At 37.1% G+C, this 18,454-nt stretch overlaps 1 protein-coding gene across 1 annotated transcript; it reads left to right on the forward strand.

Moving 5' to 3' along the window:
* Positions 1–21: 21 nt before the first annotated feature.
* On the forward strand, positions 22–17,852 carry vps41 (VPS41 subunit of HOPS complex). The gene is made up of 28 exons (XM_028434863.1): positions 22–216; positions 480–518; positions 4,979–5,086; positions 6,581–6,658; positions 8,529–8,603; positions 9,503–9,565; positions 10,732–10,797; positions 11,984–12,103; positions 12,182–12,328; positions 12,392–12,458; positions 13,234–13,328; positions 13,407–13,536; positions 13,671–13,786; positions 13,877–13,995; positions 14,957–15,038; positions 15,159–15,251; positions 15,319–15,446; positions 15,713–15,857; positions 15,945–15,986; positions 16,068–16,118; positions 16,203–16,340; positions 16,415–16,469; positions 16,543–16,683; positions 16,766–16,902; positions 16,983–17,082; positions 17,173–17,217; positions 17,297–17,376; positions 17,454–17,852. Exons 1-28 carry the CDS (start codon positions 199–201, stop codon positions 17,532–17,534), a joined length of 2,559 nt encoding a protein of 852 aa, XP_028290664.1. The 5' UTR covers positions 22–198; the 3' UTR covers positions 17,535–17,852.
* The last annotated feature ends 602 nt before the right edge of the window (positions 17,853–18,454 follow it).

An 18,454-nucleotide genomic window follows, 5' to 3' on the forward strand; every position in this document is an offset into this window, starting at 1 on the left:
CTCCCACAATGCCTCTGGCTCTGTCTGCCTGTCATGTGATTTAGCTTGAGAGCAGCTTTTCCCTCATCACATCACTTTGTAACCTTACAGTGTCTGTTTATGACACTGGGCGAAACAAGCGATGCTTTTATTAAACTCGATATAAAACTAATTTTCATTTTTTAAACCCTTGTGGAAGTTACGTTTGCTACGAGCGAAATGGAAGTGGAGGAAAAGGTAAGCTAACCATGCTAATGCTAACTGCGCGATGTTTACTACAAAACTACTTACTACAAAGCTTTTAAATTTAGAATAAAAGAGCATATATCGAGATTATTTCGTCAACGATGTTCTTTTAAATATTGCTTATTAGCATATATTTACAGAGACAGGGAGATAGCAATCACTATTGATAATAAATAAGCTTTCCTTATTAAAATCGTTTAATGTACAGTATCCAACCATTCATAGCAATGTTTTTTTTTAAATCTCTTTTATAGGCAGAAAAACCAAGTGAGGAATTCACGAGTGAGTCTGAGGTAAGACACGGAAGTATTATATTATATTATGTTATATTTGTGCTGCCATTTATTGGCATGTATAGTGAATGTTAGTGTGATCAGTTGATGGAGAAATGCATCAGTGACATTCAATTTTAGGAGTACAAACCTCTGTCAGGCTTGACAAATGTATCCTGGTTATTATAAAAACCTGTAAGAGTGGTGGTGCCAAACACTCATGAATTACATATAGCTCTCTCCAGATCTGTCATTATCAACAGTGCTAAATAAATGATACCAGTACATTGCAGCCTTGTGGGAAAGGGAGTTTTACTTGAAGGAAAGCATATGGTTAAACTACATGGAATCCAAAGTATATAGAGTCTACAAAAAGTGCAAGTTCTTTACATCTAACATGATTAGAGAGACTCCGGAAATATTTTGTCCCACTGTATAACACCCCAGCATATTAACGACAGCCAAGCTACAGAAAACAAGAGGTTGGAACATTTTCATATGATGATGATGATGATGATGATGATGATGATGATGATGATGATGATTGATGATGATGATGATGATGATGATTATTATTATTATATAATATATATATCCTAACTGGTCCAGCTTTAGAACCAATCATACAATTTCATTTCAAGAAAAATGTTGAAACCATTAAACATGTCTAATAAGAAGTTATGGCAGTTTGAGCTTGATTATTTAGCAGATTACAGTAAGTCTACATTAGAATATCATAATAAAATTGAAATGTCTGTTAGATGAGACTGCACTTTAATCAAAAGCAAAAGGAAAAAGATTATCTACATTTTTTGACTATTGTTAGAGTTGTAATTAAAGGGTACTGAGCTGCATAAATAAGTCCCTTTAAATTCAATTCTAGCTCTTTTTCTTTTTTAAACACCAGTCTAAGAACCATGAGTTGATAACCTTCGGAAAAGGACACACAATTACATTTAAATTAAATTACATTTGAATTAAAATTTAAATATACAATGGTTCACAAATTTGTAGGGATGTCCCAATACAACTTTTCACTTCCGATACAATACCGATATTGCAACCTTGCTTGTTGACCGATATCGATACGATACGATATCAGCATGAATCATACATACGTTTATTACTTATTTTGTAGAGAAAAGGTTTGATCAAGTGATGTCACTCAAACAGAGAACAATAGTCAGCAACAGTAGGTATGAGAAAAACTGACCCATTAATTATTAACCAATTGGTTACATACATTTAACCTTCAACATAAGATCTGCAATATTCTACAATTTAATAACATCAATAAATTATCGGAGAGCTTATATCGGAGATTTTTGATGCAGTCCGATAAAATCCGATATTTGTTTTCTGGCTGATGTTGGACCGATATCTGATATCAATATTGGATCAGGACACCCCTACAAATTTGTGTTTAAACAAGTTACAGGTAATATATATGTAAATATATATATATATTTATATACATACATACATACAGTTAATAGAATAGAACACCTACAGTTATTATTAGGACACCTGTTAACGAAGCACAAATATTTTTGGGATGCAGAAAAGACTCAAGTACACCTGTAAAAAGACATATTCAGTTGTGTTTTTTATAACTAAGTCTGGTCTTTAATGTATGTTTGTTCATCAAGGGTTTAGCCAGGTGTTTTTTTTAAACAGTTAAAAGACAAAAATTGACAAATTGATCACAAACATAAAGAAGACCGTCTCAGTCATTGGCAAAACGGAGAGCAACTTATAAAAGATGGCAAAAGTTTTGAAATGTGCCATTTCTTTTGGAAAATGAAGTTTTCCTTTGTTGTTAAATTGATACGCCTTCAAAAGCCGTGACAAATGCCCTCGCATCAGAAATCTCCCAAACCAGAATACACAGGAAATAGCCTAGATATGGCGTTATTGAGTGGGAATGGATTGTTTTTGAAAATAACCTTTTTTTTTTTTTTTTCTTCTCCACGCTATTGTCCCCCACCTCAAACCCCAGTAGCACATAATGGCAGACAACGTTTTGAGTTGATGCACCCTCTGGGCAGCCACAAACTGTGCAGCTTTGGGTATAAACTGAATTATGGGTAATATTCAGGCTGTGACTGGCCGCAAATGTTGACTCATGCTGGAGCGGATAACGTGAAATACCTCGGGTTTGCCATATGAAAAGACTAAATCTGTGTATCTCAGTGTGAATAGATGGTCTCTGAAGGAAGGAAATGGTTTTATTCAGAATTTCATGCCAGGTAATGGAAATTTGTCTTTGTGCTTTTATCTTATCATATACACACACCTGACTCCAAAAGGAGATTAGTTCCACATTACGCAGAGTCGACTGGAAATTGTTACAGGAATGCTTCTAAATGTTGTAAAGAAACACCTGTTTTATTATTGTCTTTATAAAAGTTTAGTGGTGTCTATTCTAAATAATCCAATTGAAATCCCACAGCAGGATTGTGGGAGCTCCGATTTTACAAATGTCTTTAGCAACAAGTTAGCACTGAAATCATTATGAGCTCCTGAAATTTGTCTGTGTCCCTTTGTGCTCAGAACATCATGAACTTTATAGATCTATAAATCTGTGCTGTGGTATCTGGGACCAATGCTTTCCTTGAAGTTGCATTGTAACTTCTCCAAAGATTTCCATGATTTCTCCAGCAGTTACAACAGATTTCATTATGTTGTGCAAAACAATTTTAAATCTATGGGTTTAAAAGCAGAACTCAGACACTTTATTACCTTAATAAATCTTTTTCGTTGTCCCTGTGAGGGTAATACCAGTGTTTATGGGGTGATTTGGGGGTCTTTCGTCTTTCCCTGCTGTCTCTGGACAGAAAACTGCACTTGCAACGATTCCAAAAATGAATAAAATAAGAAAATAATAAACTAAACAGATGAAATAAATGCCCATTGCCCACGCCCTCCCACAGACTGCACATATCAGCTATCTCTAAGATAAGATATCAAAGGTTGCCATATTTTTTCAAATTCAATCACATTGCCATTTATGGCTTGCCTTATTTTCTCTAAACGTAGTGTGTCAATGAGTTCTGTGACCCACACTTTTAAAGAAGGGGTGTCTTTTCCTTTCCACAGTTGAATAATACGTTTCTTTGCAGTAATTCGTGGGTATGATGTGACCAAGAGTTTCTGTCTTTTGAAATATTCCAAAAACTATGAGGAGTGGGGTTGGAGTTATTTTCACCTTCAGTACATTTGATAAATAATCAAAAATGTTATTCCTAAAACCTTGAAGATTAGGACAAAGTGCGTAACTATGCCTCATTCTACTGTACATTTCTCACACATGGGTGAACTATCAGGATACATTTTATTGATTTTCTCTCTTGAGTAATGTAATCTATGTACAATTTTGTATTGGATTAGGCAATGGCGTGCATTTATGGAGGTGGTCTTTATTTTGTGTAAAGCTTGTTGCCAGATCTCTGATTTTTTTTTTCCAAAGAAAAATTCGAGTTTCGATTCAGTTTTCAGTTTATTTATTTTTTGTTAATGCACTTAAACATGACTCCAGACATCAGATATATTGTCAAAAAGTGCAACTTTATTGCTGTGATTGTCCTCAAGAGTTAAAATGCATAGAACAATCCCAAAATAAAAAGTAAATGAGGCTGTCATTCAACAATTTCAAGCTTTAACCCAGGTTTAAGCAAAAGTGTAACAGCTACTTCACAGTAGATAAAATTTTCTGATTAAGAAAATCAGATAACTACATATTTTTTAACATATAACATTACAATTGAAAAAATAAACTCTCCCATTAGCATCTCAGCATAGTGTGAATAAAAAATTGAACATGCCTGTGGCACACATATAGCCTACTCAAAGGGTAAACACATGTAAACAAAGAGGGGGCTGGCTCATATCGGAACATGAAAAAGTCAGAAAAAACTGTGGTGGGAAAAATAATAATAATAATAATAATAATAATTTTTTTTATTTTTTAAACTCGAATTTGCAAAATAAAAATGATTTTTATCTACAATTTCAATTAATCGATTAAATCGATTTTTTTGCCCAGTCCTACTCTTGGTGCTTATATTGCATGAATGCAGTCATTTTTAGTGTTAAACTGTTTTAAAAAAAAAAAAAATCCTTCAATTTTCCTCAAATTATTACATAATATTTCTCTTAAATATGAATCTAGGAAATTTAAAGTGAGGATCCTGTTGCGACTGATATCTGTCACTTATTGCTTGGATATTGTCGTGTTTTATGAATATGTAGAAGTGCAAACTAGGGCACAATAATGTTGAAATTATTTATTTTCCCACATGAAGTCTATGGCCCACTTCAGATCAAACTGCTCTGTATTTGGCCCCTGAGCTAAAATGAGTTTGACACCCCTGTCCTAGTGGATCATGTTTTGAAAGGTATACCTATAGGAAGTTTTAGAGTTTGCTGTTGCAGAGGTGACCCTGTAAAGTGTTACAGTGTGAGTATATTCTCTTCACCAGGAGGAAGACAGCGAGGAGGAGCCCAAGCTGAAGTATGAGAGGCTCTCCAACGGGGTGACTGAAATCCTTCAGAATGATGCAGCCAGCTGCATGACCGTCCATGACAAGGTATGGCTTCTTAAACGTCGTGGATAAGGACGTTTCTGGTTCAAGTCCACTCGTGTCCAGAAGATGCGCCCTTGATTTTATGTTCATGTTGAAGAGAGGTCGTCTTCAAAGTTGATTTTCATTGTCTGTGTTCAATCTGAGCAGGCAGGCCATTCTTTTCTCACCTTCCCCAGCTTAATCTCACAGGGAGGTGCATCAGAAAACTGGGAGCCTTTGTCTTCGCCTGTTTTTGTTCCCACTCTAACATATTTTTGCTCCTCTCTTCTGTTTGTTCACTGTTGATATTTTAAAAGGAGGGCACTCTTCAGGAGATGCTTAATCGTCGTGGCACCGGCAGCACACTCGCGCGCCGCGGCCTGAGCACAAGTCATACAACGTTATGTCTCCTCACCTGTTGTTTTATTAAACCACTATTGATTTTCATTTATTTATTTGTTCTTTGTCGACTCAGTCCCAGTGTTGGTTTTTTTTGTGTGTGCTGGTTTTCCTTCAAAGCAGCAGCCACGCCACAGCAAGAGACTGCTTTGCTGAAACTCTAAAATCGATCTGACTCTTTTCTTTTTCCATCGGATTCCTTTGCTTATGTACCTCCTGCCATTCAGTTTCCTGTGCGCGTGCACATCAGGACCCCCCCACCCTTCTGCCACGACACACGCCACAAACCTTAAAGCTGCTGGCAGCACATATTGCTGTATGTTGCCTCATAATTTAAGTGTCTAAATCGGAATTTCATTTGAACAATTTCATTCTGATAAATCCCTTTAAGAGCCGCTCCGCCTTACAAGGTTGAACCCTTTATTTATTTATTTTTGGTTATTTTATTTTGGGGAGATTGCAGGGGGCTCTGTCTGACATGCTCAGCTGTGCCTGTAAATATAAGCATTTCATTATAGACTGCACTGAAGCATGGTGGGCTTGCCTCACATCCACACGCCGCTCTAAAGGGGAGGGGGATTAGGAGGGGTGCATGGAGCAGGAGGGAGGGGGGGTGCTGGGGTGAAAGAACGCACATTTAATCTAATGCCCAAAGCCTGCAGCTTCTAATTTTTTTGTCCCAGTGGACTCACACACATACGCACATCAACACACACTTTTGCACCCATACGCACACATGCTTTTATGCCGAAGCAGAAAACCCAGAAACCAGTTGCTGCTAAGTAGAAATAATGGTTCTTTGCTGGGTGGGGAAGTCATGTGGTTGCACAGGGTAGAAGTCAGATATACAGTGAATTTATTATGCTTAAGCATTTTAATTTGAGAAAGGGTGGAAATACCATTTCACACTGTCTGCTTTATTAAATAGGGCTTTTCCACCCCCTGCAATTTCACAGTTTTGCATCCAAGCCCACCCAATCCCCTCTTTGCCCATCGCGCCACAGCACCAGGAAATGTTTTTTTTTTTTTTTTTATCCTCTTCTGCTGCCATCATAAACACCAGGCAATCATTTTTATCCCTTTTCTGCTCTTATTCTCTTTACATTTTTCTCTTGTCAGTTCCTCGCCCTCGGAACGTACTGTGGAAAAGTCTTTCTGCTGGACATCCAAGGAAATGTGACTCAGAAGTTTGAAATTGTGAGTATCTAATGGTTGATCATTGAAAAGTATTAGACGCAGCTTTGTTAGCTGAAATATGTCAATTACGGCTGTGGTTTCTAAACTTTCCCTGCTAGGCGTCTCTTTTGTGGGTTAAAATAGGGCCCCAGCTGAGCTCATTGAAAGGATCCTGAAACATGGAGGTCAAGTTGAATAAAAGGAGACCCTGCAGGGTCTATTTGTTGATGTTGTAAAAACTAAAATGGAGAAAAGCAAACAAATAAGTAAGAATAAGAAGTGTTCTGAATACATTCACCTTATTACAGGAGATGCTAGTGGAGATGATTATGAGCAACACTTCTTTTTTCATTGAAAAGGTATCAGTTAGCGAGTGGCTAATCAATAAGTTAGCCAGTAGTTATTTTTGACAACAGTCGACTGCAGTTAAAGTGATATGTTTATTATCATAATTATAGGAAGTCTATATCAGTGATGGTAACTTTTATTACAGCGCAGGCCACAAAATGTAATTATCTGATCCGAGGGACCGCATCATCAACATTTATGTCAGCGTTGAAAATAATGACCAATCTGAGCATTTAGGCATGAAACAAACCAAGGGTTTTGTGTATTTTGTAGTCATTTTTTGTGTTTTTGTTATGAATCTGTATATTTTTCTCTTACGTTATTTCAATGTCATTTTGTGTGTTTTGCTTGTTATTGAGTCTTTTTGTGTATTTTTGTTGCCGTTTTGTATATTTTTCTTTTATTGCATGTTTTTTGGGCATTTTGTGTGTTTTTATTGTTTTTGGAGTCCTTTTGTTTATTTTTGTTGTCATATTGTGTTTTTGGAGTCCGTTATGTGTGTGTTTTCTTTGTCATTTTGTGTATTTTTGTTGTCATTTTGATTATTATACTCTCTCATTTTTTTATGTTTTTGTTTGTGTTTTATTTGTTGTTGTTTTTTGGGTCATTTTTGTATTACTTTTTGTGTTTTGGGACTAATTCCATGAGTTTACTTTGGTTGGTGCACAAAATTAGGCCACTTACTACTGCCTCCTGGTCTAAATCCAGGGCACTAGTTGTGAAAGGCTAGAAGTGAAAGTTTATGTTCTTAGGTGCATCCTTTCAGCTGTATAACCTCACAAAGACTAGTTTGGGTAACACTTTAGTTTAGGGAACATCTATTAACCATTAATTAGTTGCTTATTAATATTAGTAACATATTGGCTCTTGATTTGTAATTATTAAGTACTTATTAATGCCTTAATATACACTTAATGGCAATCTCGCCATTCAAAGAGGGTTAGGGTTATGATTAGGATTAGGGTTAGGGTTTGTGTTAACCTTAATCCTAACCCTAATCCTAACCCTAGCATGTTAAGATTGTAATTCATATACAACAACTTCCTTACTTAAGTAATAATTCTGAGGTTATTGAGGGAAAACTCTTAGTTAATGGCTTTCTTGTTGTATATTAAGGCCATGCAGAATAAGGCATTAATAAGTACTTAATAATGACTAATTAACAGTCAATATGTTACAAATATGCATACTAATAAGCAACTAATTATTGATTAATAGGTGTTCCCTAAACTAAAGTGTTACCCTAGTTTTTTTTTGTTTTTTTTAATCTTATTACACAGAAAGTTGCATTCATTATCAAGTATTGGTGGTTTTAAGGTAATGTTTAGTAATTGGACGCTTTGATTGGTTCGTCTAACCTTAGATTTAGAATGGTAGACGCTGCAGCAGTTTTCCATGTTTCTCACACCATAAGGTTGTGCATCCAGTACCATCTACATCTGTTGCTTTTTCTGTTTTTTTGTCTGGTTGGAGTAAAATATCATCCGGCAACATTTTTTGCCATCCCCAAAGAAAAAAACACAGTGATATTATGTCTCCGCAGAGTTCAGTGAAGATCAACCAGATCAGTCTGGATGAAAGTGGAGAGCATGTGGGCATCTGCTCCGAGGATGGGAAGGTGAGATTTCTGTGCTCATCATCACCATGTCTGCTTATCCTCAGGCCTGCAGAGTTTTCTATCTTTCATAATTCAGCTCCGCTTGAAACTTTATGCTAATCATTGGAAACTTGAGCTGTTTTGTGGGGGTGAAAATGTAGGTTTAACACTTCTTACACAATCAGAGCATTAACCCCGAGCTTCATCTTCATCGATGCGCACCGATTTTATAAAAAGCTCATAACAATTTTGAAGGATAGAAGTAATGATTCAACTCAGATCCGCTCAGCTGTCAATCAGCCATCAGCCTTCTATGGTTACCCTCTCCCATGTTCTCTACCTCACTGTTATCTTGTCTCTTCTCATCATTACTACCATCCTTCATGGATTTCGCAGTCAAGATATGCTCTCTGATATCACACACCCCCCCTACTTCCCGCACTCCGGTGGCAAAAAAGATCTTGTCGCAAAAACGTGGAGCAGACAATTAAAATCAATGCTACAGCATTTGTTTGCCCCCGTCAATTGAGTTGGCTTTTAATCCTTTGAAATCTAACCTAATCCTGAATCAGTGAGGCAGGTCGAGAGGAGAGATAACGTCAGAGCTTTATGTATTCCCCCATCTTCAAAACATTTCTCTGTTTGGGTCGTCAGTGAAAGGAAAAGTGGGTCTTATGGGCTCTAATGATGCATTCCCGTCCACTGTCCAAGTTTAGGACTTCTGTTCTAAACCCTGCAGGGTTCCAAGAATCATCGTGTTCACTAATTGGTAACCCAGCGGAGAAACAGGGAGCCAATCAAAGTCCTTACTGAACACACCTCTCCCTGCTGGCCTCGGATAGTTGCAGAGGCAGCAATTAAAGCACAGGTTTCCAGGTGTTCCCTTTGCTTTTTGTTCCTCTGCCCCTTCTCTGTTTCAGGTTCAAGTTTTTGGCCTTTATACGAGAGAGGGCTTCCACGAGAACTTCGACTGTCCCATCAAAGTAAGTTTTTCTGATTCTGTGCAGTCTTTTTTGGAGAAGCTTAGAAAGTGCTGCAGTCATTAGCTGGATATCTTTAAAACAAGAGTGAGAACATATCTGAGGACAATACATTTGTCAGGTTTGATAAGCAGGTCCACAGAATGTGATGTGATTAAGTGGAAGGTTGAGATATTAATGTAGCAAAGACCAAATATTTAAAAACATAGCAAACAAGAGATGTGACAGGAATGTTCTTTAGTTCAGTGTTGAAAGGGAAAGTTCAGACAGTTTCTGACACATCCTCGACTTGTTCCCCGACTTGCCTAATTTTCTTTTTTGTGAACAGTCATTTGATTTAACCCTAGAACACTAACAACGGCTAATTAACATTATTTTAATGAAGTTGTGTTTGCCAGAGTGTTTTTGGTTCCGGGGTAGTTTTACAAAGTGTGGAAGTTTCTCTAATCCAAAGCCCACTTTTTCCTACAGACTAATGTTTGGGTGATTTTCACACAGCAATTGTGCTAGTGTCCTGTTATTATTACTAACCTGTATGTACTGTGTACATCTAAAAAATAAAGTAAGTAAAGGTGGTCCTGAAATGTCCATGCTATTTTTAATTAGTCCAGTAGTTGAAAATTAATAGCACAAAATGCTGATTTCCATGGATATTCATTTTAAAAAAAAATAAAAAATTTACCCAATAGAAAAATGCCATTTTTTGTTCCACTCTTCTGCAGCCATTCATGTGTCAAGGAGGTTTTCACCAGGGAATCCTTAAATGCCCAAGAAATGGGTGGACCAAAGACCACGTTTCCAGTTTATATTATGTATTTATTTACTTTTTTTTTCTTCTTACATTCCTAATTTTTCAGTAATTTTGGTTAATATACTACCATGGTTTTTTTTTTTCTTTCATTTTGTTAGGCCTGGCATAATTGAAAATAAAAGAACACAACTCTAACGTGTCATATTTGGATTATAATAACTTTTTATTGGGTAGAATATGTAAGGTAAAAATCACCCAGCGATAGTGAGGGTGTTAGTAATTTTAGCGATGGTGTTCTAGGGTTAAACTAACTTATACCTCTATTTCAGTTAGGTTAATGTTATGTTCACATTCAGGTTTAGTTAAATTAAAGTTGAGTTTAACAAGTGACAATGCTAATAGTTATGCATCTTTGCAGGTGGTGGCGTTGCATCCCCAGTTCACCCGAACAAACTACAAACAGTTTGTCACCGGGGGCAACAAGGTAAGCTTGAATAATACTTTTTACATCCACAATCATTAAGTACAGCTATTTCCACTGACATTAACTTGTCCTCATCGTGCTATAATGAATCCCAATCCCACTGCCGAGCCTTTGTCTGGTGTGGAAGCTTCGTACTTTTGTGTCTCTTTGCTGGAGTGCTCTCATGAGAGCTGCCCATTTTATTAAAGTGCTGCTCGCTCAACAGTGTTTGAAAGGCAATGTCTCACAAGCGCAGCAAATAGATGCCATAATCAAAAGGCTGCATGGTCTTAGTAGTAGTAGTAGTACACTGGATATTTTTTCCAGGAAGTTGTCTGCTCGGTAAGTCTTTGCTGAAGGTGGAACGTACGGATTTGTCATTTTATTTTTCTGAACTAAAACTCATCTCCTGTCACAACGGGCCCACAACACGGCTATAGACTGCTCCTATGTGGCATCATTGCACACCTGCCTATAAATAAAGTATAGTGACATTTATACAACAGGGTTGAGGGAAAACTTCTGTGAAACTCCATTGTTAGTGTTACTCTGCCATTTTCTTTCAATTGCCGCTGATTCCTCTCAGTTCCAAGTTGTGAAGGCCTCCACGCGGTGCCTGTGATGAAAATCAATGTGCCTCAATGGGAGCCACATCCTGTCAAAGGAAATTCAATTTTGTCGGCACCGTTCTTTTGTCATATTGTCTCTATGTGAAGCAAACTGTTTATTAACATTCTCCTGCCCCCACCCTGTTTTTAGACTATTTTGGGGACTTTTTTTTGTTCGTTTATATAGACTAAGAACAATAACAAGGCAGGAAATGTAAACAAGTGGCTTTGTCCTGAAGAGGCCTGAACTGCAATTTATCACTGTGGTCTAGAACGCAGGCCAGATGATAACAAACATTCAAAAATATGTGATATATTATATGTTTATATATTATAAACGTGTTTATATGTCTTATTTTGAAAACCTACATTTTTTTAAATAAATTGTGGTGACACCTTAAGAATAAAGGTATGAAACTTTTATTTCAGTACATTTTTGATAATATACAAGCCTTATTTTGTACTTTTTTAGAAATACCAGTGATTTTTATACTTGTTTGCTTTTTTGCAATATGCTGTTCATCTACTGCCCTCTGTAGGCAGGGGTTGGCTACTGCACCCATGTTATGAAATTGAATGTTTCGCTTTCTTCTTCCTAGCTGCTTCTGTATGAAAGGAACTGGCTGAACCGCTGGAAGACCACACCTCTACATGAAGGCGAGGGTAGCATCACAAACGTGCAGTGGAGAGCCAACCTGATCGCTTGGTCCAACACTGTGGTCAGTGCTATGTGACACACACCAGACACTTTCTCCACAATAAATGCTGCAAATACTTTTATTTTTGGGTTTTCCTAGGGAGTGAAAATCTATGACATCAGTACAAAGCAGCGAATCACCAACGTGGTTAGGGACAACATCAGCCTCCGGCCTGACATGTATCCCTGCAGCCTCTGCTGGAAAGATGACGCCACTCTCATCGTCGGCTGGGGGACCTCCATCAAGGTCTGCAACACCATAACTCCTTTTTGTGGCACTCTTTCAGTGTGACTTTTGCTTTCTTTTCAGATTTGTGTCGTTAAAGGACGTAATCCCACAGAGATGAGGGATCTGCCCAGTCGCTATGTGGAGATAGGTATGAGAATTACACCAGTGAGCAGGTTGTTTGCTGCTTATTTCATCCTCTATACAGGAAGTAGTCAAACTAGGGGTGTCCCAATACAACTTTTTCACTTTGGATACGATACTGATATAGTAGCCTTGAGTATTGATCAATATTAATATGAATCAGATGTAGAACAATAGTCAGCAACAGTAGGTATGAGAAAAGATGACCCCAACATAGATTTTAACCCTAAACGAAAGAATATTTCACAATTAAATGGAAAAAAAATAACAGACCTTAAAAATATATATATTATATCAGAGATTTTTTGATAAAGGTAGATATAATTCAACACTTTTTTTTTTGCTAATATCGGACATCAGGATACCCTTACGTACAACATTATTAGTAAGGTCTGTGTGTTAGACACTAATCTCTATATTTTTTTGCTGCAAACAGCATTACTGTCTTTGTTTTTGATTTGCACAAATCAATAAAAAGAGACTTGTCATATTTATAAAGCAATAGTTGGCTTTTTAATTATTTTGCTAAATGATGTCCCAAGGTGAGATGTTGTGAAAAAGCAATAAGTCTTTGAATGCATTTCATGAGTTTTTAATGGAAACCAAGGTGTTGATGCCGAATGTAAAATTTGATTTTCTTTTTTCACAAGAGATTCCGTTTACTAGTTTTGCTGTGATTTTAGTTTATAAAGCATGAGCAGTAAATATTTAATATTTTTAAAGCGATTCAAAGTGCCACAGTTATAGAAATGAATGTTTAAATCTTAAATATTTACTTTCAGTGTTTGCATTTGAGACTGAGTTCTTCATCAGTGGTTTGGCTCCCCTGGCTGATCAGCTGGTCACACTTTTCTTTGTAAGAGAAAGTTCAGATCAGGTAAACGTCATTTTCAAATCTTTATATGAAAAAGGAGAAGTAAGTGCAGAAATGAGTAATGTAAGTGTTATTGTGCAGGATGAAGAGTTTCGTGCGCGCCCTCGCCTCGACATCATCCAACCACTGCCTGAGACCTGTGAGGAGATCTCCTCAGATGCGCTGACTGTGCGCAACTTCAAGAACAACGAGTGCAGAGACTACCGGCTCGGTGAGACCATCAAAGCCGACCTCGGAGAAATGTCACACAGCATTTGACTGTGTTTTGATGTCATTATGCGTCGGCTATTAAATGTCATCTGTAATGCACAGTACATAGAGGCATAAATGTATTTTCATTAACAGAGCATTCAGAGGGAGAGTCGCTCTATTACATCATCAGTCCCAAAGACATCGTTGTGGCCAAAGAGCGCGACCAAGACGACCACATCGATTGGCTGCTTGAAAAGAAGAAATATGAGGTTTGGTTTGTGGAATTTCATAAAGGTTACTAAAGGTTAACATCTGCTTTGGCAGTGTTTGATTTTTTTATGCTGTCGCTGTGGTAACAGGAGGCTTTGATGGCCGCAGAGATCAGCTTCAAAAACATTAGGAGACACGATGTCCAGAAGATTGGAATGGCCTACATCAATCACCTAGTGGAGAAAGGAGACTATGACAGCGCTGCACGGTACGCACTCTTTGTTTTGTGTATTTAAACTAAGGCATGGGACATTTTAACACAATATTTTTATATTTATTTCAGTATTTTAACATAATACATACAATGATCACACATAGGTAGACTATTACACACATGTAAAACTCAAGGCCCGGGGGCCAAATCCGGCCCTTTAGAGCGTCAAATTCGGCCCGCTCGAGAAAGTAAAAATGATAGAACAAACATAAAACATTTTGTAAATGACTAACTTATCCACTTGTAGATATATTAGCTATTTTTAATCTCAAATTGTTGAAAGAACTCTCAATTTTTCCAAAATCTGGCAAATTATTTCAAAGAATGTCCTTAAATTCCCATTATTAGTTAAATTTAAGTGAAGACTGATATACTCACATACTTAATAATTTGTGTATCAAGGTTCAAGGTTTTTTTTTATTGTCGTTTTTATGTTAACATAAAAACGAAATTTGTGTCTCGGGACCAGCAGCATACAAGAAAAGAAGAAAATAAATATTAACTGAAATATAGTGCAATATAAGCATAATACCACATAAATGAGTCATATAAATAAATCATAAAGAAAGAAACTACACACAAGTACAGTATAAATAAGAGTGCAATTTGTTTATTTTTATAATTTATATGTAAGTGCAAACCACGGCACATTAATTTTGATCCATTTAAGCTCAAACTGGTCTGTTTGTCCCCTAAATTAAAATGAGTTTGACATCCCTGCCTTAGAATCAGTTTTCACTGATAGAGTTCACTGCATCTGTGTGGAAATTAGGACTTTAAAGAGAATTTGATCTTTTTAATAACCTAAGGATAAAAGGGACCATCTTTTTTCACTGTTTTGGCAATGGTTAAAATGTATCAACTTTAGTTTATGTGAATTTATAAGAAAAACTGCTGGTTAAAAATATGTTGTGTTCATGGTTTGGTTGATTTAAAAGAAATGTGTCTGTTGTAGGAAGTGCCAAAAGGTTCTGGGGAAAAACATGGATCTGTGGGAGAACGAAGTGTACAGGTTCAAAACTATCGGCCAACTGAAGGTACGCCAAGATGATTTTGTTTAAGGAAAAATCAACTAACATCTCTCTTTAAAGAAAAAAAAAAAAACAAGGTGATGTTATGTCTTTCCTGCAGTCTCTTATCAGTCTGTTCGTTTTCAGGCCATCAGTCAGTATTTACCCAGAGGTGACCTCCGTCTGAGACCAGCCATCTATGAGATGATCCTGCATGAATTTTTGAAAACAGACTATGAGGTACTCGGTTTGACGCTATTTTCACCCAATGAAATGAATCCACTGATTAATCGTTTTAATCTCTCAGGGTTTTGCGACACTGATCAGAGAGTGGCCAGGAGAGCTTTATAACAACATGGCAATTGTTCAGGCAGTGACAGATCACCTTAAGAAGGATCCTACCAACAGCACGCTGCTTACAACCCTCGCTGAGCTGTAAGTGATGGAAACATCTGTGCCATGGAGTTGGAATCTTGGACTATGTCACAGATAATTAATATTGGGGTTTTTTTTATTTTTGCATTCATTAGAAGGCATAAGACCAGCTTACAATGAGATATAATTTTTATTAAGAAATAAACTCACATTTTATATTTGGGGGAAAAAATTTAAGGTTTTCTGGAGATTTTTCAGGACGTTTTTGAAGCTGAATCGATGCCATTTTGCAAATGTGATGAAGGGTTTTTGAAACTCTGTTGCAGGTACACCTACGATCAACGATACGATCGAGCTTTAGAAATCTACCTGAGACTGCGGCACAAGGATGTTTATCAGCTGATCCACAAACACAACCTGTTCTCCTCCATTGAAGATAAGATTGTGCTCCTCATGGACTTTGATAAGGAGGTAAAAAAGCTGCTTGTGTGAATTCTCATCATAATCAACAGGTTACACTTGCTTCGTCATTTAACCAAAATGAGTTTTGTTTTTTAGAAAGCTGTTGACATGCTTCTTGACAATGAAGACAAAATATCAGTAAGTCCAACTTAATTTAGAAGTTTTAAAAATTGATCGACTATTTTCAAAATAAAAGGCTGTTTTTTTTCACTATAACAGATAGACAAAGTGGTGGAAGAACTTGCGGATAGACCTGAGCTGCTGCACGTGGTGAGCTGTGTGCAGACTAAGAATGCATCTTTAAACTGTAAGACTCTTGATGCAATGACTGTTTGCTCCATTTGTCTCCTGCAGTACCTCCATAAACTGTTCAAACGAGACCACCACAAAGGCCAGAAGTACCACGAGAGACAGATCAGCCTGTACGCAGAGTACGACCAGAAGAATCTGCTGCCTTTCCTCAGAGACAGCACACACTGCCCCCTGGAGAAGGTTACTCTCTCTACACTTTACACATCTATGCTCCAACATGGAGAAAATCTCACATTTTACCTTTTTTTTTTTAGGCTCTTGAGATTTGTCAACAGAGGAACTTTGTAGAAGAGACTGTCTTCCTTCTCAGTAAGTGTTTCTGTGAACGAAAATACACATTAATGCATCTACACCTTCTTCCTCCTCTCTATGTGGTTCCCAGGCAGGATGGGGAACTGCAGAAGAGCCCTGCAGATGATCATGGAGGAGCTGGAGGATGTGGACAAAGCCATCGAGTTTGCCAAAGAGCAGGACGACGCAGAGCTATGGAAGGATCTCATCACCTACTCCATCGATAAACCCCGTACGGCATTATATCCCCCCCTGAGTCAGATCGACCTGATTCTGCTGCTCATGTTTCCACTCTGTTTTGTTACTGACTCTAGCATTCATCACCGGCCTCCTCAATAACATCGGTACTCACGTGGATCCCATTCTTCTCATCCATCGCATCAAGGAAGGCATGGAGATCCCTAATCTTAGAGATTCCTTAGTGAAAATCCTACAGGACTATAACCTGCAGGTCAGACATGCTAAAAAATACATGTTTTGAATGAATTTGAAATTAATATTTCTGATTCAGTCTTTTTTTCTTATTTTAAGATTCTTTTGCGAGAAGGGTGCAAGAAGATCTTGGTAGCAGACTCTCTTTCCCTTCTCCAGAAGATGCATCGAACACAGATGAGAGGAGTCTGTGTTGATGGTTGGTAACTGATTTACTTTTTTATTGCTTTAATCTAGATTCACAAGAGTTGAGTTATAATAAATGTGTTGATTATATTTGTGGTTTTAGAGGAGAGCATTTGCGAATCCTGCCATGCCACAATATTACCCTCAGGTATGTCATTTAGAACAGAGCATTTGATGTCTTTCGCTTTGCTTTTAAATGCTAATCTTTGGACATTTTTTTGTTTTAGAGATGGCCCAAACCTTCAGCGTGGTGGTGTTTCACTGCAGACACATATTTCATAGAGAATGTTTACCATCACCAGGAACAGTGAGTGACATCCTCGCGTTATCTATTACAAAAACAATGACAGCATCAGCGTGACTAAGGCTACTTTTCTCTTGTAGATTCATGGAATGCAGTTTTGCAACATCTGCAGTGCAAAGAAGCGAGGGCCTGGAAGTGGAATCCTTGAGATGAAGAAGTAGTGATGGTTTTATGCACTTTAACAGTTCAGGTGTTGCATTTTTGTTGCTTTGTTCTGTGCTTTATTGTAATTGTCGTGACCACTCAATATCACTTTTACCGAATCACTGAACTGTAAGCTTACACAAATGCTAAAGTTAATTTAAACAGAAGGATTGTTGGATATTGTCTTTTTTTTATTCTTGTTTTGCTTATTGCATCTGTATAATATTTTGGTGATGATGTAAAAAACAAAGCTAAACTCCTAAACAACCCTTAGGTTTGTGTCTGATTCCTCTACAGCTGCTGTCGGAAAATAAAACCTTTGTTCCAGATGCAAACAGAAGTGACTTCTTATTCCCTTAACAAAGATAAATCATGATTATAAAAACTAATAAAAAGAACCTCATTAATGGAAGAAACAAAATAGATGTCTGTATCACGTATGATCCATGGTAATAGCTAAAATGAACTAAAAATCACAGTTTGGGGAAATGTGATGATTCATTGTTGATTGTTAAAATGTCAGATTATTATCGTCCCCTTCATCATTTAATGATAGTATTATAGTGTCATTAATGCAGCTCGATCATCTCATGGCAACTAATCTAGCAAATGCAGAAGTTCTATTTAATGGGGAAAAATCAACAGTTTCACATAAGCAAGTATAATACTAACTTTATGTATTATGTGGTTCCTATTACATTGCCTTCTATTGTGTTATTATTCACTCTATAGACTGCCATGGTGTATCCACATGTTTGGCCTCAATCAGAATCAGAAATACTTCATTGATCCCAGGGGGGAATTTCTTTTTTTTTTTATAGAGGGTTCAGAAATATTTCAGATGAAAAGAAGAAATGCTAAACAAATAAAAGAATAAGAAAAACATACATAATTAAGTAAAAGACTGTTAATTAAATGCAAATGCTCATTTCAGTAA

The sequence above is a fragment of the Gouania willdenowi genome, chromosome 20 (genome assembly GCF_900634775.1).
Source record: "Gouania willdenowi chromosome 20, fGouWil2.1, whole genome shotgun sequence".
Lineage (NCBI taxonomy): Eukaryota > Metazoa > Chordata > Actinopteri > Blenniiformes > Gobiesocidae > Gouania > Gouania willdenowi.